General features: G+C 48.9%; 1 protein-coding gene across 4 annotated transcripts in view; it reads right to left on the bottom strand.

Moving 5' to 3' along the window:
* Positions 1-25449, bottom strand: part of CSMD2 (CUB and Sushi multiple domains 2) — a 640139-nt gene that overhangs the window by 18929 nt on the left and 595761 nt on the right. For all 4 annotated transcript variants that reach the window (XM_019547773.1, XM_019547775.1, XM_019547774.1 and 1 more), the window contains 6 exons: positions 22975-23157; positions 12554-12730; positions 11812-11991; positions 9105-9278; positions 8071-8244; positions 512-585 (listed from right to left, as the gene is read on the bottom strand). In XM_019547773.1, the coding sequence (XP_019403318.1) occupies positions 512-585; positions 8071-8244; positions 9105-9278; positions 11812-11991; positions 12554-12730; positions 22975-23157 (962 nt within the window). The remainder of the gene's footprint in view (positions 1-511; positions 586-8070; positions 8245-9104; positions 9279-11811; positions 11992-12553; positions 12731-22974; positions 23158-25449) is intronic.

The following is a 25449-nucleotide window of genomic DNA, read 5'->3' as shown; positions in this document are numbered from 1 at the left end:
CTCCAAATTTCAATTATACCATTTAAAACCTGCTCTTTTTTAATCTGGTTTCTGCTATTTAAGCACAGCAGTAATGTAAAAACTACAATCAGTGCCCGCGGAAACACTTTTTCAGTCTATTTTTCTACAGGCGGCCTTCCATTTTTTTATTTTTTTATTTTTATGCGGCAGTTCGAGATGTGCATCGCAAATTATTAACGCATTATCCAAATATCAGTCTAGAAATCGTGACCCAGCTCAAATCAATGGGCGTTTTCTCACTGACTTCACCAGGGCTAGGATTTCACCCAGCATCACGGGAAACAGAGTGACATCAGATTTACAGCTGATCTCCTCCATCACGTCCAGTTTCACATCCATCAAAGTGCACGCATATGGCATTTGCATATGTTAGCATAGTGCTCGCAAATCTTTTTGCAGGCTCAGCCTTCAAAGCCCACCAGAGACCTGGTGCACTTTGTCATCCTGTCTGCATACCCCAAGGGTGCGGAGTGATGCAAGACAGCATTACCTGATAACCTTGGGAGCTGTTCTGCATCCCAAAGAGAGGCACGCCAGGATCCACACATGTGGTGAGAGTAGGATCTTAAAAGGAAAAAGAGAAACACGCAGCATTATAAAGGGCTTAGATAGGGTGGATGTTCATGAAAGCACATCAGAGCTTTGCTTCTACGCCCACTTTTGGTCCAATAGTCCCATCATACAGTTTAAAAGAATAGTTCACGCCTTCCTTTCCCATGGGCGATATAGTCGCTATCTAAATAATCTGTACTAACAAGAAGACGTGTGGCTATTTCAGTCTCTCGCGCCTTGGCTGTTCCAACACAAGGCAACCGGGGCACATTACAGCATGGACAAAAAATATGACACAATCCGCCTGGCATTTCTGCACGTGATTATCTGATTAGCCAAAACTCCTGCAGGGGTTGGTACTCTGGCATCTCAGGCTAGGCAGAATCATTTTTCAGTAGACTTCGAAAAAACATAGCAGGGGCTCATGACTCACTAGGCATGGGGTGCTCAATCTCCCCCGCTTCCCCACAGACTCATGGGATCTGGCCTGTTAGGCTCCCTGGAGGGCTGGAAAGTTAGTGGCAGGAGAGTGGTGACAATTAGCAGTGCCACTGCTCCCCTGCCGCTGAATTTCCAAGTCCTGGCCCTGGGAACAAGATCCCACTGGCGCAAGTGGGCTGGAACAGCGGCAGCAGCAGCAGGCCCAATCTGGGATGCGTGAGGTCAGGATTGGGGCCAGGGCTGGATGCCAGGCTCCATTTGGGGCCAAGATCAGGCTCACAGACCAGACTGGGCCTGTGGACCAGCCCCACACCATTTACCCAGCCTGCGGGACCAGAAGGGTGGGCACTGCTGCACTAGACCAATAGTGCTCAACCTTTTGGGTCCATGGGCTGGATGAGTGGCTCAGGGCCAGTTTTTAGGTCAGATCAGACCCCTTGACCCAGGATAAGGCCCCATGCTACCTCCCTTGACCCTATGCCACCAGATCATGGCCCCATGCCACCTTCTTCAGCCTGTCCTACCTCCCTGGGGCCCCGCATCACTGGATCAGGCCCCGCACTGCCTTTAGCGAGCCCCGAGCCAGTGTGTTATTTGGCCCAGGGGCACCCCACAGGTCCAGAAATCTGGCAGCAGGGGAGCAGCAATTGGTGCCAATGCTCTTCCATTGCCAAACCTTCAGCCCCGTGGGGACTTCAGACCACAGGGCATGGCTCTGTGAGCTGGATCTGGGCCACAGGTCATGCACCCCTGCACTAGACCATAAATAAAGAAGAAGCTGGAGCAGGAGCAGGTGGAAACATTTAGAAACATTCCCACAAAAATCAACAACCCAGAAATGATTTTTTTTGGATAAAAATTCACACGATAAATAAAGTGCCTATCTATTGATCGGCTCCACCTAGCCTCCTCTGGCACTAACCATACGGGCAAACAAAACCCACAGCTTGCAAGGGCTCGTCCAGCTGCCCACCCCTGTGGGCAAGGACAGATTAAACGCTCTCGTAAAGGAAGGATGGGAACTGATCACAGTACCGCTGAATTCACAAAACAATCCCCCAGTAAGTAAGGCAAGACAGTAATACCTGACCCCACTTATTATGGGATAAATCATAATAGTTTAGTTTTACTCACAGTAATGCCCAACCCCATTGATTACGGGACATATCATTATAGTTTAGCTTCACTTACTGCAGGACTGAGACACACAGACTAAACAGTTATACCAGAGCGGCCGATATCACCCCGAGTGGTAGGTCTTCCCTCTTTAAAACAGTGCAAACGCGTGTCTGCCTGTCCATGCCCTTAAGAGACTGCTCCACTGCATGGCTGAGAAAAGAGCGGGTGGGAAATACGTGCATTTTGAGATGGTTTGGTAAGGCCTCCCCTTCATCATAGCTCTTCAGGTATCACAAAAAACTTCTGCTTCCTGGGGGGTGATGCAAGAGTGAACCACGTTGCTTGTTGGCTCTGCTACCTTCTCTTAGGTTGCTCTACTGTCCTCCACTTTCTGGGTCGAGTGCATCTCAACCCCCTAATGCTGTAGGCAGGGGTCCCCGCTGGGGAAAGAGTAAAGTGGATGGATCCTAGGTGCCATGCACAATAGCTGGATTTTGCTCTAAGCATCAGCAAAAGACCTGATCCCAATCCAGTCCCACATGCAGGGGGTTTTGTGGCACTGGGTCACTTGGATGCCACGCTGCTGTCCCATGCCACCTTTGGGTTTAGCTTGCGAGAGGCTCTTTTACATCTCCTCTGTTCCCGCTGCAGCGGCACTGCAGTTGTTACGAAAGGCCGTGCGGCGAGGTTGTCCATCTGGGTCTTGCTCTGCCGCCCAAGAGCTATCTCAGAGTCCTGCTATTTTGTGGTGATAGATGGTGACTGGAGATGTTACTGCATCTCAGATACATCATCTCTCATTATGCCTAGTTTGACCCAGTCCATCAGATGATGGATACACACAATTCAGAAGGAATACCTGCTTTTACCATTAGAGCATACATTTGCTCTTTTTTCCCCAGTGTGCAGACATGAGTTGGGAATCAATCGAACCCAGGCGGAAATGCAGTGAGTTCATATGAGGTTACAGATATATGTAACAACTGCAGCTATATCAAAGGCCATTGATACCAGCTGTTATGACAGTAAAAGCGAAGTTTTCATGATCTAGGAGGGAAAACTATAGCAGCAAAACCTCTGCAGCTTTCATCCTGCTTCAGTGAGCATCCAAGTTGGGGTGGTTTAGTTGCAGGATGAGGTGGATGCAGCAGTTAGCTTCCAACAACTGATGAGTCCTTCTTAGCAAAAGCTTTCCCTCCCCTTTAAAAACAAAAAGTTAACAGGTTCTTTCATCTCGAGTCCCAAGCTGATCAAAGATGTTACAGCCCCTTATCAGGGAAGCAGCACAGCAAGAGCACGTCTTATTGAGAGAGGGTGATGGATGACAATCCTGGATGGGTTCATAAGGAAGCAGAAACAGCCACGAGTATCGTATCAGGATCAGTATCCACTCCTGCAAGCCCTAAGATGCTGCCGCCGCTCTGACCTGGTCACAGAACCAGACTCAAATCCAGGGGGATGGGACCTCGGGCGGTTCATCTACTCCAGCCCCCTGCTCCAGGCGGGGCTGTTTTTTGCTTAAAGCATCCCAAACAGAAAATCTGTCTAACCTGCACTTAAAAAGCTTTGCAGGCATAATCTCCACAAGGGGTTTAGGAGATCGGTTCCGGTGCTTGACCACTTTCGCAACTAGGAAATTCCAACAGCCAACCTAAATCTCCCACGTTGCAATTTAAGCCTGTTCCTTCTTGTCCTATCCTCCAAGGGCACAGAGAACAACGGAGCGATTGCCATCCATGTGTGGGTTTTATCTTTGGGTTTTTGTTGGTATTTCTGGAGTCTCAGTAGACAAGAAGGAGACTGAAAAGGCCTCTCTTCTGTCAGGAGCGGAGAACAGGGAAAAGGTTCAAAATAGCAAGAACAACCTTGAAGAAGACTCTTCCCAGAAAAGGACTGAGAACAATCAGCATGGACAGGGCAGCAAGTAGTCTAGCTTGTTAAATTGGCACGCCGTGTGCCGGTGCAAGACAAGGCAGTGCACGGATGCAACCAGGGTTAAGTGCTAGGCCTGGACCGCCACACTGAGCTGAAGTGAGTTGCCATCTCCCAAGGAGCCGTGGCTCTCATTTTGCAAGAGAACAGGATAAAAAAAAAAAAAAGCGTGTTTAACAATGCTAGTGATGCCAGCAATGCCAAGGGCTCATACAGCATGGTGATGGGCCTGGCATAAATGCACAGGACAGAGAGACGCAAAACTCTCGAACCCGTGGTTCAGAGGCGATGCCTTTTATTAGAGCAACTAAGAAACTGCAAAAAAAAAAAAAAAAAAAAAAAAGTTTCTGCAAGTTTTTGGGGATATGCACCCTTCCTCAGGCTCAAGGAAAATGAAAGATGGTAAAAAAGTTTCTGTAGATAGAATATAATCTTCATTTTTTTTGCACAGAGGAAGCTGAAGGTGGAAGTCTGCTCCTCTGGGTCCCTGAGAGTTTCTTTGCGAGTCGCTCTTTGATGTGCAGATCTGGCAGGATTCCTTCCCCGGTGGTGTCAGGTGGCAGAAAGGCAGGGAGGTATAGAAATCTTTCTTGTTGCTCAAAAAAAATCCAAATTCGGCTAAAATTCAGCATCTTCCATGTGTCGGGGATGTATTTGGTAGCTGTGTCAACCCAAGACAAAAAGAAATACAAAACTCTACAACTCTTGGTTCAGAGATGATACCTTTTATTAGACCCCCTAAGAAATCGCAAAAAGAATGATCTTTTTTTGCAAGCTTCATGCGCCCTTCTTCAGGCCCAGGGGAAATTCAAGGTGGTAAAAGGTATTGTCTCTGAACCAGGAGCTTTGCATTTCTTTTTGTCTCAGCGAACAAATACATCCCTGAAAAATGGACAGAGAGATGCCACCAGAGGATGGCCGTGCTTGCAAAATGTCAGTCATGTCAGACAAGGCTCTTTGGGTCAATCCTGTATCTTTTATTAGACCAAGTCAAAGAGTTGGAAAAATTCTTCTTAGCAAGTGTTCGGGCACAAACGCCCTTCGTCAGGTGGAGGCGGTGTCTGGAGATGGTCCGTGCCCTTCCTGGATGGAGTGGTAAAGCAGCCAGAGGCCAGCACGTGTGCAGGAAATGTCAGGTGGGATCCTTCTCTAGTCCCCGCTCAGCTCCCTCTGCTTCTCCACGGCACGTTCGGTACCTCCGTGAGCAGATCCAAACTCTCCCTGATCATTTGTTCCCCTATCCAAGAGAAGACTCAGATGAATCGGATGTACCCGGGTCCAGGAAAGAGCCACTGGGAAGCCATCATATGGCAGAGGTCGAAACATCCGTCACTCCTCACTGCAGGGGCAACGGGAACACAAGCTCTGCAAGCGACGGGCTCGGACTTTTTTACTCCTTAGGACCCGCGTGATCAGCCTCTTCATACAGTGTCCTGACGTGCTTCCCTGCGCTCTCGCCAGGCCCTTGGGAACTGTGGCGAGTCAGTAAACAAGGCATACAAAGTGCAGCCAATTTGGGGCTGCAACACAGGAGCTAATTCATTTCACTTTATTCGGCTCGGCGGAGCCTCCGTCATTTATCACCGGTGCCGTTTCCATGGCATCTGATGGAGGCCCCCAGATAAATCACAGCGTCTCCGATAAAATAAAGAAATAAATAAATACATACCAGCCCCATCCCGCGGATGAGGCGGAAGTTGATGGATGGTGCAGGGTGAAGCGCATTAAAATCCGGGTCTCCTGGCTGTATTTTGGGGGCCTGACAGCACCAGCCATCTAACGTGGCGTGAGAATGGATGAGACCTGAATAAATAATGCCCGTCGCTCGGCCGGGAGTTGATGGCTCGGGTCAGGGTTTTGCAGACAGACGAGTCTTTTCGCTTCCTGTGATTTGCAGCAGGGGGACGCATCTGAAGGAGCAAAGTAAATTTCTTTGGCGATAAAAAGGGCCGCGTTTGTCATGCTCGCTAATACTGTGGTTTGATGCACTCCTCCGCAGGTGTGGGTGCCATATTCTTGAGGATTGATGGCAGGGTCCTGCAGAAGGCCTTGCGGAGAGGAGATGACGCATTAAGAGGCAACTCTGACTGAGACATTTAAGAGCCGCTACAGAGGCCAGCGCCGCAGAGACGGCACAGTGTTCTGGCCAGCTAGCTAGATTAAAAGTAGAAAACAGCAGGGAAAAAACCCGACCAGTCCTTTCTTAGTGACACCATCCAACACAGGAGGACAAAGATGTGAATTGGTGGGAGGTAAATGTAGAACCATGCAGGGTTTTTTTCTTTTAATTATTTATTATTATTATTCTTAGTGCCCAGGTAATACGGGCCTGATGTCAGAAATAGAATAGTTGTGCTGGATAGATAGGCAGCATGCAGTCCGCTTTGGCAATTTATTGCTGCAGAGTTAAAGGCTGTAGCTGGATTGCAAAACAGGTGAGACCGTGTTATGACTAATTATAATTATATGCTTCCTTGAGCTTGCACGAGGCTTTGGGAGCCACAGGAAACTGGCAAACAGAGGAAGCATTGCAATTTGTATCTAAGCCTGCATCCTAACCCCCTAGCTGGGAAGAGTCACTCTTGGGATTCGGTTTGCTATGTACAGCCCCTTCACTTTTTCGAGGGCGCTGCACTTCTGTAAGGAGCATCTTCCATGCTGGATATGATTCCAATATAGCAGAGGATACACATGTGTGCACATGCGTACACACTGTCCTCCTTTGGTAGTGATTTTACCTTGTTCTCCCTGGTTTTGTTGATTGTCTAAATATAAAATATCAGTCAAGCTAAGTGGAAAGCTATAGCTCCTCTTGGTGGACAGAAACAAACTGGGTGCCTCTCTAATACCGGTAGCTGCACAAGCTATAAAAACAGCATTATAATCCTATGCATTTGGTTGCCAGTAGGTCACTATAGGCATCGCATAGGAACGTTGCCCTCCCAGCTACACGCAGCGCCACACAGCTCAAGCGCGGCAGAAAAGAGGGGCCTGCCTTCCTCAGAAGCGTTGTGGAGGCAGGATGCAGGAATGGATGGACCGGTGCTCCGATTTAGGATAACAAACCCCATGAGGCTCTTTCTTGCCACTAGCTGAAGCAGTCAGACTAAAACAAAAATGTCATCAATTAAATGAAAAAGTTATGCTCCTATTTTCCTGGAAACTAAAACTAAAAATGGGTGATTTTTGTGGGCAGGGCAAGAAAAAATGGTACCGCGACAAAAAGAAACCCAGAAGCGGCCCATATTTTTGATCGAGCTCAGTCACTTACTCTACCACAGGCACCTAAATAAATGGCCAGAATTTCAAGAGGCTAACTCCTGTTTAGGTAATGCAGTTATTCAGAGGTGGTCATCATCCAGCAAAATCCTCCTGGCATTTCTTACTCGAAGCTGCTAGAGGCTGAGCTTGTAGGAAATCTTTGCCCCTTGACCACAGGGGTCACATGAATAAAAAACCTGGTTAATTTTTGCAACAACTGGGACTTTGTTGTAAATGCTGGAGGCCAGCGGGCATGGCAAAGGAGCAGAGCCGGCTTCTGGGGCCTGCGAAACCTGTGAGCAAAGCAAGCCCACATCCAGGGGAAAGGCCCCCGGTTCTCCGAGTTCCTGGGGGGCTGTGAGGTCTGCACCACTGAAAACAGAAAACTGAGCTTGCCGCATGCCCGTCTTGTCTGCCAAAGGGAATTGCCTATCTTCCTTCCAGGCCTGACCATAGAAGACAGGGGGGCCTAGGTAGGAGGAAGGGGAAAAAAGAGGGTTGAGACAGGATTTATGGAGGAACGGTACAGTCACCTACCCTGGCGATCTTCAAAATTATGCCCACCTGGCTGAGGTCATCTGATCTCAGCCGTCTTTCCTGCCCAAGTGCAGGGGGGCTGGACCCGATGATCTGCAAGGTCTCTTCCAGCCCCTAACAACTATGAAACTATGACACCTGAGCCAGCCTGGGTGAGACCTCGAGGCCTTTGACTTTACCTGTGCAGATGCAAGGTGCTGCTCTTACCTATGCAGCTGGGCTGGGTTCCACTCCACGTCCCGTCCGACTGGCAAAACCGCCGAGCTGACCCCACCAGCACCAGCGGGGCCAGGCAGGAGAAGGAGACTGAGGAGCGGTACGTGAACCCTCTGTCCTCTCTCCTGCCTTGAGCCGGTATCCCAGGATCACCGCAAAACACAGCTGGAAAAGTGAGCAGAGGATGGCGATGGAGCTCATCACAGACCGGCAGCAGTAATGGGTTACGTTTGTTTCTATTAAGGGTCAAAAACCTCCCGAATCCCTAATTATTAAGTGCACTGATATTGCACAGGAAACCGCTAGCAGCGAAAGGCATGCTGGCTGCTTTCTGGGCACTTCTGTTTGCCAGTTCTCATTTAATTGACTTTTCCCTGCTCCATGTGTCCTAGGAGGTAGGAGGAACAGGAGGTTTCTGGGGTCCCCCCCCCGCCCCGCTCTTTTTTTTGCATAACAGTGTGCTTAACATTAAAATGCATCCTTAATTGTACAGTGTCAGATCACCATGCGGCGCGCATCACATGCACAGCCCGCTAACTATACGACAGCCGGGGAAAGGGGTAAGGGACGCAGTCAGGTCTTTGTGCTGCTTAATATGAAAATAGGTATTGCGTTGCTGCCAACTGTTCCACAAAAAAAGGGAGCTAAAATCTGGCTTGATCAGCATGGGGCATTTAACTAATAGGTACTGAATCAGACACGCTGGTTTTAATCCAATCGGAAACCTGCCATGGGGAAGCATTGCAACGCTCGCAGTAGCGAACGGTGCCCTTTGTTGGTGCTTGTCAGTCGAGGCCTTCAGACACTTCAAGGAGGACTTCAGAAGGGCTCAGCTCCTCCTGAGCCACCTAAATAAAGCCCCGGATTTTAAGAAAGGTGTTGCATGATGGGGGATGCTGGAGTATGTGCCTTCACATGATCCAGGAAGACAAATTCCCTGGGAAGGCACAGCACTCGGTGTCTTTGCACCTCAACCCCCACCGCCTGCCACACTTGCACACGAAGGAACGTGGCCCTCTGCTTACGAAAGCACTGCGGGATTTCTCCGCTCCAGGTCCCATTCCCTTCGCAGGTCAGGACAGCAGGGAGAGAGAGCTGGTATCCTTCCAGGCAGGCATAGCTCACGCTCGAACCCCAGCTAAAATCAGAGCCCACAACTTTCCCGTTGGGGAGGGCTTGAGGGGATTTGCAGATGATAGCTGAGCAAAGGAAAAAAAAAAAGAAATACGCACAGTTCAGTTCCAATGACTACTTAACCTCCTTGTTTCCATTAGCAAGTAAACCCACGTAGGATCCAAGCCACGTTCAGCTCTCCAAGAAACTCTCAGTGGGTTAGGTTTGCAAGGGGGCTGTGCAAACGTTTCCTGCTATATACATGTGTTTGCAAAGTGTGGGGGGTTGCTTTGAATTTTATGATCAAACACATCCCAAATCAAAGCGGGGTCAGGAGTTAGGTTGTTTTTTTTGCGAGGTTCCACCTAAAATTACAAATCGGATCCAGGACAGTAGAAAACTCGGCCCCAGGTTCTTCAGAAGATCCAGAGAATCTGGAGAAGCATTTTGAGTGACCAATTAAACCAAGAAATACTATGAATTTCACTCAGTTTGGGTTTTCTTTAGCCATACCCTTGCTTTCAAACTCCTAGCAATGTTCAGATGCTCCACAATAGAAATAGGCAGGGTTTCCAGTTGAGAATAGGGTCTATGATCTTGCTCTAGTAGCTCAAAGTGGCAAGAAACGAAGCAGGAAAAGAAGGGAGCACTGCTCTTTGCAGCTGCTGACTCAGATGATAAGCAATCAATTGTATATAATGGGTCTGCTGCGGTTTCAACAGTATCGGTACCATTCAGAGAATGAGGTATTTGCACAGGCACATCTAGGGCCTTGACCAAACTTTTCTTCTCTTGTTATTCTAGTGCAGGTACAGAAACCCAGAAGTGTCTATCTATGCTAGCTGTCCTGAGCCCGGGCTCTGAAGCCTCAGACAGTAGCTAGTCAGAGGCATAGCAAGGAGCTCAGTCCCACTTAGGAACTGATTCCTCCCACAGACAAGGACGTTTCCAAACTCTCTAGGCTCATTCCTCCCCCCACAGTAACATTGCTCCTATAAAAGTCAGACTCTGAAACACTCCCTTTGGAAGCAGGTTTTACATCATGCCCCTCTGGGCTGCACCCCGAAGGGGAAAGTTTGTGAGCGACATATATCTTGTGCTTTCTCCCGTTCCTTACCTTCTGTTCAAGTGATGAATTATTAGTGCTATGCTAAGTCCATTTGGGTTGTCTGAACAGTTTTCCTACTCATTCAAATGGAATTAATTAGCGAAGGGATGAATTATTCAGGCTGATCAACCAGTTAACTGGCCGGCAATCAATGGATAACCTCCAAGCAACAAAGTATTACGGAGGACTAGTGTATTTAGGGAACATCCCAAGGCTTTGACGCAGAAGCCTGAGGGACGGTGGTGGGCTTGAGAACTCAGGTCAGTGCAATATCAAGGTGGTGAAGGAGACGCATCCCAGGAAGAAACACAAACCTGAGAATACCTTTAACGACGAGCAGACATGCAAAGAAGAAACAAATGAAAATATGTGAAAACCCAAGTGATCTTTAAATGTGAAGCTACAGCAGAGGCTGGAGAAAAGACGTGGGATGGCAGTTCCCCTGCTGAAGGGGAGTGCTTGCCCAGCTGGAGCGCTGCAGCATAAAGCAAAGCTCTTAGACTTTCACTCATTTACATAAGAAACACTTACGAGCATAACGCAACAGCTAGCAAACCCCAAAACATTAATGCCACCGGATTAGTAAACCGTAAGCCACACTTTGAGATACCATAAAGCATACAGGTTAAATCGTACAGAAGAGCTGGGTAATATCTGGGTAAGCCTGTCAATGTAAAGCAAAGACATGGATTATTTATACCTAGTGAACCACAGCAGAGGCTCAAAACGGTGGCCATTACTTTCTGATCTGCTTGTGCACTGGGCTGTTTATGATGATGGATTCTGCCGCCTCTCCCTACGAGATGGAGTAGGTGCTACCTTTTAACAATAATTTACCAAGCGCGCTTTGGCCAGCCTTCCACGTCTGCTACATCTCTCCCTCCTGCCGTCTGCACAGTGCTATTAATGGGCGAAGCGTGGCAAGAGGTATCAAACCTCAGTTTTGTTCACAGAAGGCAGTGACTGCTGTAGAGAGAAAACACCTGCCTTTCACTGTCTTGGTGCCTGGTGCCTTTATGCCAAATGCCAAGCATGTGTGGGTTGGGGAACCCAACATGCTACTAAATCAGAACGGAAATGCTTTGCCTTGGTGTATATGGAGACAAAAGGGGGGGAGGGGGGCAATGGGGCTGTAACATATTACACAACACCAGTTTATAATTTCAGAGTCAACAGACTCCTTGCGGGAGAGCTAGATGAGTGTTTTTCTCTCTTAAACCACAATGCAGGGCATGCAGCAGTTACTTTTGGGTCTGCTCCGCATATTGGCTTCCACCCCAACATAAACCTGTCCCCTCGCGCTGCTGAGTAATTACTCATGCAGGCCAATCCTACAGGAAAGATGGCCCAGTTGTCAGAAGACTAGCACGGGACCAAGGGAACCCCAGGAAAGTCACTTAGCCTCGGTTTACTGTCAGTAAAATGGGGATAAGGTCCCAGGAGCTGCAGGGAGCGTGTGGCCTATAACTTAACATCTTTAGACATGTACAGTTGACAAAGCAGGGCCTCACCCTTGCAGACGGGCTTGGTGCCATTCCAGGTCCGGTCTTTTGTGCAGGTCAGAGAGGATGCTCTGTCCGACTCCATCATGTAGCCAGGGGTGCACTGAAATACTACTGTTTTATTGTAGGTGAAGTCATTTCCTAGCCTAATGCCGTTGGCTGGCACACCCGGGTCACCACAGTTTATCACTGGGAAAGGAGAAGACACAATCGTTACATTTCTGGTGCACACACCACGTGGATGATACAACTGGCACATATTTTAAGATTGCACTTTCTAACTCAAGACGTTTTCCTAACCTAGTTGTGGACTCAGGCAGCACCTTTCGCTTGCAGGTTAAAGGAGCTAAACGTACTCCATATATATGATGTACATCATTGGCTTCTGAACTACGGCCTCATCAGTGCCTGCATGCCAAAGGGCAGGACTATCACATGCAAAGGCAGCCAAGAGAGAGTGGCCCCAGGATTCAGGACAGCTCACATCTGCTCATGAAGTTTATGATTGGAGACTGGGAAGACAAAGCAGAAGCCTGAGCATTCGCTGCAGGAGGCGTTCAGGAGCCTCAAAGAGCTTGCGTGAAGAACGGTTTCGACTGGTGCTAGTTAATTTAATGGTCTTTCCCCTGTGCTTGTTGACACATCCAGTTCCCTAACGAGGTGTTTAGCATGTGCTCCTGGACAGCCTAGCCTGGGAGTCTCCCATTTATTATTCATCTCATCTTCCATGAACCCCGCTCCAGGCACCTACCTGTACACTCTGGAGTGGTCCCAGTCCAGGTCCCATTGACAGTACAATGCCTGCTCAGCACCCCTGTAGAATAATACCCTTCCCGACACTGATATATAATGGAGCTGGAGAAAACCAAGCCATCATTAAACATGACTCTCGCGTTGCTGGGAGTTCCTGGGTTTCCACAAGATACAACTAAAAAAGCCAAAAGAGCCAAGTTAAAAAAAAAGAAAAATGAACATCGCCCCAGTCTCAACAGAAGCAAACTGAGCTGCAGACACCTCTGGATTAATCAGTGGATCTCAAGATGCATTGGGTCAAGCCCGCTTATTTTGCAGTACAAGAAAAAACATCCCAAGAACAATGGCCTCAGTCGCTCTGGCAAATGGCCGGGCAGGACCTCTGCAGCCGATGTGCAACTTCCATATACAGTGACTGGAAATCTGCATGAGGGATTCACTGCCCTTGAAACCCTCTTGCCTACAAAATACTTACCACATTGGCCTCATCCTGGGATCCAAAAAGGTACCCCAACCCCGAGAGCCAACATCCTTGTTATTAGTCTTACAGAGGGGAAGCCGGGACAGGCTTTCTGTCCCTTGATGCTGACCACCGCAGGCACAAGCTGTGCTAAGGTATGCAAACCTGATCTGAAATGTAGACACACTGTGGACAAAATGGGGAGAACAGGGGCAGCTGGTAGCCAGAAGAACCCAGGCAGTTCGGGGTCAACAGATTATTGCAATTTTCATTGCTGATCTGAATCCAGCCCAGATGGGGGCCAGCCAATGCCAGGTGACATCTTTTCAGGGATCTATGGCCTGTGCAAAATGAGGTGCCACATCTGGAACTGGCTGGGCAGCAATTGGGTCAGCCGCTACTGACAATAACCATCACAATAATCTCAAAGAGAGGCCCAACTGGGCCATGAGTCATCCCATTTTCCACGGCGTAGACCTTAAAGTTCAGGGCAGAGACACTTCTGAGCACATAAATCTGGACCCTCATCTGTCTTGAAGCTCTAGTGGTGGTCTCAAATAATCTCAGAAAGTAGTGGACTGGACCAACCCCTGGAGCCCCAGGATCTTTAAGAAGTGCGGTAATCTGTATCTGTATCTCTGGCTTGTTGCTGCTCTGAAAGCCGAGAGCTTTGCTGACTTCAAGGGAATCAAAGCAGCAGGGGACTCAGCTACCCTTTCATAATGGCAGCCGTGCTCTGTTCTTGCTCGCGTCTATCCAATTATGCTTTCAAATGGGGGAGAATATTGCGAGGATACAATTATAGGTTTGTCACTGCTCAAGTTTTATGTCTAAACTGCCTCGGTGCTGCTGCAATAAAAGGGCATCAGCCTAAGCAGTGGTATGTGCAGCCCTGTCATGACAAAATAAGCACCTGCAATAATTGCATCCAGCCCTCATTTACTGTGGAATTACAGTACATGAAAGAAAATCACATGAATCAATAAAAGGCTTAAACCGCTTGCCTCCAACTATTTGACAAGGAAATTCCCCCTTGGCAATGCACTGATGTCTCTCTGCCAGAGCATCCGTTTGGGACTGTGAGATGCCCGCTCCCCTCACTCGGTTGCTTCCCCTTCCCCCCTCCCCACCCACGAACAGGGCAACGGCATGCACAAAGGATGGGAATACTGGCTGCTACCCTGCATGTGGAGAAGAGACCTGCTTACGGGACAACGGGAATGCACCATGCACAGCTCAGCAATGCAGCAAGAGCATCCTTCTCCTTCCTTGTTCCTCAGTTTGCTGACAGCAGGTTAACATATGAGCTTGTCAGATGTGTATCTGTTTGGCAGGGGGAAACTAATAACCATTCTGGACTGTGCGAACAGACATTTTGCATGGCCCTAAAATCACTCAGGGTGCTTTCTAGTTACAGATTCCTCATGCATTCAATGCCTCAGTGATACATGGTGTCATTTCCAGGAGATGCTGATATAAAAGTCAGATTCTGTCAACCTAGGAAAAGCTCTGGATTTAGTATTTCACTGTCCCATCAATGCACCAGCCTCTCTCTCACCCTGCACCTGTCCCATATATGTACCTGATAAAGCTGATACAGCCAGTTCTACAATATTTATCACATGCCTGCTCCACAATTAATTGCGACTTTGGAAAAGGTTGCAATGGGAAGGGAGAAGAATGGTGCAATGTTCCAGCAGAGCTGGACATATGAATGTGGTAGTCTAATTCCAAGCTGACGTCAGCCACAGTTTGCCTGCTCTGGATATTAAAAAGGATGTAGGCTTTTTAAAGTAAGCGACCAAACTTTCAAGTTGCATTTAAAATAAATGAGTACCCGGTCCCACAACCAAGGAGTGATCCAGGTGAAGAGTTCCCCCAGGCTTTGGTGCGAGTTGCAGGCATCATGCTGAACTGAATCCTGGAAGAAAATTGATTGGCACTGCCATTTGGATTGAACGCAAATGAAAAACAGACACCCTCCCCCCCACCCCTGCCCACGGGGAAAAAGAGTATCAAGAAACCAAAGTGCCTATTTGGATCTTCTTGGACTTGTTTCTTCTTTTACACGCGGCTATTTCAAGAGAGGATGCTCAGTTGCCAAAGAAAATGACAGATTTTAAAAAAAGAGGAAGTTTTGATCCTCGAGCTGCAGAAATGCTCCCGTAATTAAGGGACCTGTGCACTGGGGCTTCCCAAAATGGGGAAGAAGAACGGCTTGAATGTAGCTCTAAATCATGCCTGCTGCTAATGGCTCCACAGAGACGACAGTCAGGGATTGAGAGGGGGGATGAGAAAGCCCTTGTCCTATCCCCTGAGCCATTGACCCCTGTGCATTGGCAGGAAGGTGGATTTGGCACCGGTTCTGCAGCACAACCAATCCCACTGTCAGAGGTGCAAAGCATAGGGATCTTTGCTGGGAATGGGGTCCACTGGCCCCACTCCATCTCCAGATCTGGGCTCATAAACCTACGCGTGCCTACCTGACAGCTCTGCAGACGATTGGAACTGAAAGGTATTTAACAAGCTCACTCACCGTCCCCTCCTTACTGCTGATTATTTTCGGGAACTTCCCTCAGCCGTGGCAAGCAAAATCAGATTGAGCTGTGCAGTCAATACCACTTTTGCTTTTTAGCAAGGATAATACAGTATTGTGCAGCGTGCGCTTCTATATAGCGCCATTCGGCGGAGGATCTCAACGTGCTTTACCATGATTCATGAGTTCAGCTCTTATGGAAGGCATTAATGCACCAGTTTTAACATATGGTGAAAATTAGGGAAGGGCAGGTGAAGTCATTTGGCCAACATTGCATAATGACTCTGTGGAAGAGCTGGGAACTGAAACCAGGAGTCTTGATTCCCAGTTCCCTTCTCTACCAGAACACCCTTCCCACGCCGAGACGTAAATCGAACCCAGCAGTCCTGACTCCTGGTCCTCTTGCTCTAGCCACTAGGCAAACTTCCCCTCCCAGAGCTAGGGAGAGAAGCCAGAAATCCTGACTCCCATCTCATAGTCTAACGACCAAATCATCCGCCCCGCCTTGTGTCAGTACCACAATGCTCTGCTTGGTTCCCCAGTAAGGCAAGGGATGCTTATAATCAGGGATCCTGGGTTTTTTCTGATTTAAAAAATCCCCAATTTTCTGTTAAAGAAAAAGGTAACCCCAAATCCACATTGTTCCATGATTAAAACAGAACACCACTATATCTATATCTCTATGTATTTCATTTAAATTGTTCATTGTGTTATATTTCATTGTGTAATAATTCCATGCTTCATTTAAATCATGGAACAATGTAGATTTGGGGTAAGTTTTCTTTTTAACCAAAAATTGGGGATTTTGTTAAATCAGAGAAAACCAGGATCCCTGCTTATAACTAAATGATACACAAGGGAATGGCAAATAATAATAATAAAAAAAACCCACTGCAATCAGATTGCTTCAATCTCTTGGCTCCTTTTCTGTTTCTTTACCAACACTAAACAGGGTGCCTACTGCATTCTGATAGAGTCCTTCTTGAAGCCAACACCACAGATGGGGTTGTTAAATGTAATCACAATCGCTGCCAAAGATGACAATGGAGGAGACCAAGAAGAGAATTACAATAAGAAATGAGTGCTTCTTGGGCACTGAAAAGTAAGATCTGGGGTTTGGGAGGGGAAAAATCGTTCTCACTTATGGCATTTTGGACGGGTGGGAAGATTCACCCAGGGACTGGGAAATCCCAGCATGTAAAAAAGACAGCTAAAGTCAGTCTTGCCCAGCAAGCCTTTCCACGATGCATGCACTTAGCCTGGGGGGGGAACAGGCATAATGTTGAGGTCTGGCTGCACACCTGTAGAGGGGCTGCCTACATTGCTCCCCTGCCTTCAGGCTGCCCCTACCCATCCCCATGGGGGTGGCTGGGGAGTGAGCGGGCTGTTATTTCTGCCCTCTTGCCCAGTAGAAAGGAAGCAGTGCCAGGAAAAAGAATCGAGATTAAAAACGCAACCCCCCCAAAACTAACCCCCATTCAATCTGGAAGTCCCCTAAGATGCACCTAGGGACCAGGAGTTTCAAGAGCTCAGAACCAAAACTCAAAGCTAGGCTGGTCCTTGCAAGCTGAGTGCTGGGCTCCGTGTAGTGGGAGCTCAGCACTTGCAAGTCTGGCCCTGAGAAATTTGGCTATGGCTGTGGTTTGGAAGCCGGAGCCTCTTTCAACATTTCATTGCCTTTGCTCTCTGCGATCAAGTGGAGAGCAGGTTTGATTGCTTTCCACCTCTTAAAATTGCAGTTATTAAATCAGGATGACTATTAATCAAGAGTGACTTCGAAACGAAGGCAAGTGGGAGCACAGCTCCTGTGATAGCAGGCTTCATCAGCCGGCAGCGTTATGTCCCGGCTTCCCGGTTCTTTTTTTTTCCTCAATGTGCAAATGAGTTTTGACTCTTGAGGGGGTGTGTGTGTGTGTGTCCGCATCCGTGTTTGTGTGCGTGCATGTGTGTTGTGGAGCCAGGAGATTTATGTGCCTGATCTGGGTGTGGAATAGAGGCCATGCTTGGAGCAGACCTGCGAAGTGATGGATTTCCGAGCGTGCTACTTCTGCTTGGTTCAGGACTAGGCATTGTGTAAGTAAAGGCAAGTGATGTTTTGAGCACGCCCAAACCCTACTGCACTGATTCATCCTCTATTAGGAAAAACAAGCCACGAAAGCCCTGGGAATCCGCGACCACTCAAGCAAAGGCAGCATTGGCCGCGCCAGAACAGCGGGTGAGTAGCATCTCTTTACTTATTACGCAGGCTTCAAAACCCCGTCTGCCCTGCCGGGTGAATTCCATCAAATCACGCAGATCACCCGCAGGTACCAAAACAATGAGGTCCTTTCCTTCACAGCTAGTGGCATTTTAAAAATGTCTATGATCACAGAACTAGAAGTGCATCCATTCCCCTGAGGAAGAGCAACAAAGCTTCCCCTTCTTTCCCTTGCAGAGCTGTTTGCTAAGCAGGGCTCCAGTCGAGGTGGTATGTAAACAGAGCGGTCCCACGCATCCCCCCGGTCTAATCCTTGCAGCAGACAGACTCATTCTTCTGGGTTTTGCTGCCATTCACCAGGCAGGCTGAAATGCTTTCCCAACGGTGCCTGACCTATCAGGCCAAATCCACTGTCGGAATAAGACTCAGCCAAGCGCCTTTGGGGGTCTTGGCGCCTTTGCTCTGGGGATGGTCTTTGCCATGCTGTTTAAATTAAACAGCAGCCTACAGGCCGCCGAATGTGTAGGGAGGAGGAAAAGAAGGAGGAGTGGGAGGGGGAAATCCCCATCACCAAACATATCCTCAGGATGGGGGCCACTTTATACTCCCGTTGCACCGTTTCAAACAAGACGCCTCTCTGCTTAGTAAACAGGGAAACAGCAGCCAAGGCCCCCGCTCCTCCTGGATGCAGTTGCTGCTGAACTCATCTGGTGCAATAATAAACATTATAGATGCAAATGGTCCATTCAGCTTTTCCACGCGACGCGGGGAGGGGAGGAGGAATATAAAAAGCTGGGCTGCATCTAGCGATGCAATTGTGCCTTCCATTGTGAAGGGAAATGAAAAGCCTCCCCCACTCTCGCTCCTGCGTCTGCTCAGACAGGAAGATGACGGGGGAGGGCAAAGAAAAAAAAAAAAGCAGGCTTTTAGGATTTCATTTACATTTTAAAACTTGCTGGAAATTAAAGCTAAATGAGGCTTGAAATCTGTGATCTCAGGAAGCCGGAGAAGCTGGGCGTAGTGGATCCAATGCGGCTGGAGCTCCACGAAACATGCTAAGTGCTGAGGAGTTCCAGCACCTGCTGATACTTTTGCTTGGACGATTGCACCCTGTTTTGTCCCTTTGGGGACCAATTTTGTGCCCCCCCTCCTCAATCATTCTTCACTTCTTTTTCTCCTGAATTTCCAAGTAGCTGGAAAGACCTGAAGAGTCATAAGCAAGTCAGTCCCGAGGCTGCTGTGACCCTTGGGGCACCTTAGATGCTGTAACAAAGCAGGGAAATAAAAGGCTCCTTTTCACCAGGGAGATCTGGAGCCAGGTCTGCCACACCTCTCTTTCAGAAAGTTGCACTGCAGCAAAGCCTGTACCGCGGGTGCCTTGATTTCAAAGCAAAGCGTGCACTAGAACTGCTTCACCCTGCATGAAATGGGGAAGCGACACCTTCCTTTTCCCCTCCCGTCTCTTTGGACTGTCAGCTGCATGGGGCTCTCACTACACGCGTGTGTGTAATGCCTGGCCCAGCAATCTCAGCTGGGACCTCGAGGTGATCCTGGAGTATTAAGCAACCACCTGAGTGATCCTGGAGTATATGCACGCTCTGGCAGTGGCAGTGCAAAGCTCCTCTGCAGCACAGCTCTGGCAGAGCACTAGCAGAGCCTTGCTGTGCACAAGGGGCAGAGTGGTTTGAGCCGTGCCCCCATCACTCAGCTGCATTAACAAGGAGGCCAACTAATGCACAAGGGCTTTCTGCATAGCAGACCCAGGTCTAATCAAGACTGTCCTGGGACTCCTCCATGCTTATTTTTGCATAGCAGCTAATTTGAAGATAACAATTTTCCCTCACTCCCCAGGCAGGACAGAACTGATGACCCTTAAGCCGTGTCAGGCTTGATTATGCTTTCTGTGCTTGGCTAGCAGGCAAGTGCCACGAGTCGGGGGAGAGAGGCACTGAATGGCTGTGTTGCTGTGCTGGAGCTTTCTCTGCTCTGACACTGAATGGGGCTCCCAGGGAGACTTCCATTCACTCAAATTGAGTAATGCAGAAATATTGAAGGGGAGATGCAATTTAGTAGGTTTTTAAACATGATTAGTCCTGATTTGGGGCTATGGTACATACTAATCACTCTGATTCATACCACGCCTCTGAGACCTTTAATGACTAGTATTTTTGGTGGGTTTTTTTTTAAACAAGGAAAGAAATATGGAACTTGGGGGTTGGAGCAGGCAGCCGCCTGTAAAGCCCTGTCTGGCTGAACTGAGGCCTGGATGTGGATAAGTGGAAAAGTGGGCAGACATGTGGATAAGGCTTGGGTAGGAAGCAGGGAAAGAGAGCGCATCTATACAAGATGATTTACTGCGGAGCTGACTAATTAGTTCCATAATAAAGCGTCACTGTCTACATGTGAGATGCTATTAGGCTGAAGTAAACTAATTAACTCTGCTATAGGATAGTGCTGCCTGACACAAGTACTATCCTACAGTGGAGTTATTTAATGCACCACAGCCTATGTGTAGATGCATGAATGCTGCGTGCCCCTGGAGGCTGGGGGGTGCACAGTGAGTTCCCGCAGGCAGCGGCAGCAGGGGGTGGGGGGTGGTCGGCAGTGAGCTCCTGCAGATGGCTGCAGAAGGGTTGGCGGTGGTGGTATGGTGGGGAGGTGGCAAATGCTGACCAGTGGTTGGTGACCACCTGCAGACGCCACCAGCAGCCGCCAGCGGCGATCGGGGACTGCCGGCAGCATCAGGAGTGCTTTTTGCAGGGGATGCACTGCCAAGCTCAGGGGGTGCATGTGCCTGCATGCACCCCCTATGCATCACCAATGTGTAGATGGCTATGGGGCTAGCTTGGGCATGATGGTGCTATGGTGTGGGAGCTGCCTGCTAGCTAGTCCCACACTGTAGCACTCTTATTTCCCAGCCAGCCCCCCCACAGTATGGTGAGCCAGGCAGAAGCAGCTCCGGGCGGGCAGGCTGACCTCCTGGGCCCTCTGCCAGCTGGGACTGCGTTACCCCGGTTCAATGTGCTGCAGTGCCAGGCGCACGTATAAACACTGCGCCTGGGAGCAAGAAACTGTGGCACAAATTGCACTGAACTTTAGTGCTTTGCATTAACAGCACATGTAGACACACTCAGGGTTGGTGGTTCAAGTCCTGGGTTCAAATCCTGACTCAGGTCTTAAGTGACAGTGAGCCAATGGCCTCAGTCTCAGTGACCCTGCGTCTCACTCCCAAAGTCAGATCTGCAATAGCACGGGGGTGGGACGTGGGTGGAAACGCGGGTCAGGATTGATGAGCCCTGGCAGAGCTGCATGTGGGAAGCCAAGCCTGTGACAGTCTAGGGTTTGATTAGCTGGGCTTGCTGCAGTTCTGGACTGTGATTCACTGGCACTAGGAATCTGGGGCTAGAAGAGATGACTATTTTTGGTGTCAGGATTAAGAAGATCTGGAAAAGAGAAAGCGTGTGCATCGATTGCATAACACCTGCCCAAGCTCTACCAGTGCTATTAGCTCAGCCCCATCATCTGTCCTGAATTCACTCACTACAGCTAAACAATGCTATAAATACCTCTGCCAGAAAGTTGAATCCAACACTCAGAGAGTACAGGCCTAAGAATACCTTGTCAAGCACGCATCTTGCCATGAATACAAATGACAGAGACACAGCACACTACTCATTGTAATTTGCTTTCCTATGCCGGCTGGCGAGCACCTAATATTACGCAGCTATGTTATAGGCATAATGTTACTAGTATTCATAAAGCTGTGTTTAAAAAAAAACTCTGCTGCTTGAATCGATTTTCCAGTAACTTTTTTATCTAATGGGTTATTTATCCTGGGATTCACACACACAGCCCCACCCCAATCCTCTCCACCAAAGATGAAAAAAAAGCCCATATAAACCCAGAAAAGAAAAAACAAAACAAAACCTTGAGACCCCCAGTGTATTAATAAATGAAATGCAATGCTTTTCCAATCAAGGACTGCATAAATTCGAAATAAATTTCCAGGTCATTTGCAAACTCTCACTGTTTCTGAGCTTGCAAATCAGCTGAAGAGAGACATTCACTCAGGCCTCCTCATTTTGTCCCTGGGTTTTTTATTTTCCAACTGATTTTTAAATACTCCTGTAATAGTGACCATTGACAGAGCAGCTCAGAGGTAGATGGCTTGGGGTTTATTAGGTTGGATTTGGGGGGAGTGGTCCCCATGTCTTCAAACAACAAGTGTCTCTGTGTGTGTGTTAATTGTTTTATTAGGGTTTTTTTTTTAAATTTGTATCATGCTGCTTAATGTAAGTCGCTCTTGAGATGACTAGCTCTGGGTGTAACAAAAGTCCCAGGCAATGGATATGGGTCTCTGTGTTGAACTATCTCCCCTAAATGATTAATCAGTCCATGACACTGGATTTGGAGAAGCAAACGTCAGAAGGGATCTTTACAACAGGCTGATCTGACCTTGGCAGGACACAGCCTGGAAAAATTTCATCCAGAGATTCCTATTTAAAGCTCAGTAATTTGTGAGGTATGAATGCTGCAGATGAACAACCCTGAGGATCAGTGCCCTCAGACCAGAGAACTCTCTCTAGCTCAGGGGTGGGCAAAATGTGGCCTGAGGGCCGGACGAGGCTCACCAGGCCACTCTATCCGGCCCGCGGGGCCCCTAAAAAATTTCGAAAATTAATATTTAGCTGCCCCAGCTGCCTGTCATGCAGCCCTTGATGGCTTGTTAAAACTCAGTAAGTGGCCCTCTGCCCAAAATAATCGCCTGCCCTGCAGCTCATGCCTGAGCCCAGATGTTCAGATGAATCTGAGCATCGTGGGTCTCCCATGATGCCCTCCGAGGGCACGCAGCCTGCAGATCTGCCGCTGGGTATGGAAGAGGGTCGCTTCTCTTCTGCAACCTTCTCCCTCTTTTCCACTGGGAAGCTGTCCTTTGGGATGCATCCTCCAAGCCCTCTCAAGGCGTGCAATTATGAACCGCTGCTCTCCTCCCATCCCCACCATTTGCAGGGGAAAACCTGGATCCGGCTTATGAAACAGGTGCTTTTTGCAGCGTCACGCTGGCCTCGCTCAGTAGACTGAGGAGGAGGTCAGCTCTGCCCCCACCTGCACGGCTAGGGGAACAGATGGTCTTTGTAAGACCCCTGCCCTTTCTGCACGGCAAGGCTGGGCACAGCATTGCTCTGATTACACTTGATGGGCGCCTGGAAAGGAGACGAGCGATACCTTCACATTCTGGCTGGGTGCCACTCCAGGAGCCGTTGGCTTGACAGATCCTCTCCGAGGAGCCCCGGAGCAAATAGCCCGGCTCACAGCTGAATCGAACCATGCTATCCACGCCAAATTCATCTCCCAGTCCGATGCCATGGGATGGGATCCCTGGGTCACCACACACTCCCTGGCTGCCTCCTAATGAAAAGAGAAGAAAAAACGCCATCAGCCACCAAGTTGTGGGTAGAAGTACAGGCCTTGGTCCTGGCCACTCTGTCCTCATCCCCTGACAGAGAGAAGTCCTAAATACTGTAGAAGCAACTGCCATGGAGTTACCAGTCCATGAGTACTTCATCGCCTTAACCCATTTATCTGCTGCAAGTAGAGCATCAGGTCTCCAGTCAACAATGGACCATCCGGTACCCCGATGCACCTAGCAGCACCCATGGACTTGATTTGGGATGAGGGAAAGCCACCTACTAACTCATCCACCTCCACTTCCTGCCAACTTTGGGCTAGATGTTTACTAGTGTTTTGCCCAGTCTATTATCTTTTGATACTCCTACGTGATGGCCCACATTAGCTTATAGCCTGTTGGTTTCTCCCTTAAATCCAGTTTTAATATTCCCCTCTCAGTTTTATTTTTCTGCTCATAGGGATTCCCTCAAGTACCATGCAGCAGAACAACAGACTTGCAGTGAGCATCAAGATCCCCACCTCTGCCCTCCCTGCTCCTCAAATGGTGCCAGGGCTCTCAACCTGGAATTAGTCTCACGCATGTCAGCTAAGCTACCTTGCAGCCCTGACAATGCCTATGTAGTTGCAGGTCTCTCTCTACGTAAAGGTTGTTGCATTGTACCCACCACTACAGTATGTAGGGAGAAAATTCCCCCATCCTTGAGATCTGTACCATGCACCTCCTAATCGAACACAGTGATTCTCAGCCAGGATGCCACGGCACCCTGGGGTGCCATGAGCTCCTTTGAAAGGTCCTACGAGGCGCGAGGAGATAAGGGAGGTGTGAGTAGATAAGTGCATGTTCAGGCTCTTCCCTCTACAAGAATATACGCTGTAATAAAAAAAAAATTAGTTATTGAATCAGGTGCTGCTCAATTGTCAACAATTCTGGACTCAATTCCTTGAGTCTAAAAAGAGGCTGAGCACCTTGGAGCTAGCACATTTGCTGGTCTTCTGCATGGACTATGTGTATATGTGTGCACGCAGAAGTGCGAGTGTATGCACATGCCTGCAGAAATGTCGCCTCGGGTACTTTGTGCCTTTGGGAGCCCATTGCTTTTTAAGCATGTGCAAAATCTGGTCCTGTTACTCCAGAACATCGAGATGGAGTCCTAGCCAGATGCAGACACTCTGCAGCAGCTGTTCAGGCAGCAAGGGGTTTTTTTGGCGGCATCGGTCACGTGTGTGGCTCCTCTCCATGCCGAAATGCGAGGTTCAGAGCCACCTCCGCAAACCCTATCGTTCTTGCTGAGCAAGGAGCTGCTGGCTTTGCAGCACGGGACCGCGAGGGATCCAGCTGAGAAACATCCGCTGGTACAAGTTGTGAACCCTCGTCACTGTTGGCTGAGAGTCTGGGGGGACCCGAGGAGGGAGACAGCTGAAAAGGATGCCTCCCAGGGGCTCTTTGAGAGCATGCTGGAGTGCTGCCTGCTCCATCCTGCTCAAGCTGAGCCTGCCTGTTCTTGGCTTTCTTTGCTAATGATCTCTGAAAACGCGTCAGCCCCAAGCCAAGGAAGAGCATTTCAGCTCCTGCAGTTATCACTGAAGCCCCTGGCTCCTGAGCCGCCTGCCTTTCCCTGCAGTTACAGGCTGCACAGTATTATGCCTGATACAGAAAATAATGAAGACATTTGCCTTCTAGGGAAAGGCTTATTTTGAAAGGAGGGCAGGGGGAGAATCTGGGCTCCCTGGTTGCCTTCAGCGGTGACTTACTTCAAAGTGGTTAGTTCTGATTTACGAAAGCTGCAGTCACAATTAACAGCCTCCCTGCGTGTGGTGGAAAAGCTGTTTCGGAAGCATTTGGGGTTGAATTCTGGCACCACCCCCAGCTGCAAAGAGGCTACGATAGCACTGAAGGGGAATCTCTCCAGCAGACACTGGCGCTCTATGGCATCCTCTAATTTCGGTCCAAGCTCCAGGGTGTGCCAGGCAGAGCAAAGCATCATACCGTGCAGGAGAATCACACCATTATTTGTCTCAGTTTGCCTTTCTGATCATGAGAGCACAGGCACAAGGAAAGGGCCCAATGTTTGCACCTCGTGTTCTCGACCCACCCTACAAGGAGACTGGCAGTAATAATGGTAAGTGCATGCCTTGGTGGTTGGGCGATGCTTGACTCACGTCATGCTGCCCCGACTGGCTCCGAGTCTGAGCACAGAGAAAAGGACTCTCAGAAGTGATGCGCTAACTTTGTTCCCTCTGAAACTGGTAGCAGGCTCCCACCTCTTTGTCTTCAATGGACAGGCTCAGTTC

The sequence above is a fragment of the Crocodylus porosus genome, unplaced genomic scaffold, assembly GCF_001723895.1.
Source record: "Crocodylus porosus isolate Cpor-Errol unplaced genomic scaffold, CroPor_comp1, whole genome shotgun sequence".
Lineage (NCBI taxonomy): Eukaryota > Metazoa > Chordata > Crocodylia > Crocodylidae > Crocodylus > Crocodylus porosus.
This window is presented reverse-complemented; position numbering and strand designations above follow the sequence as displayed.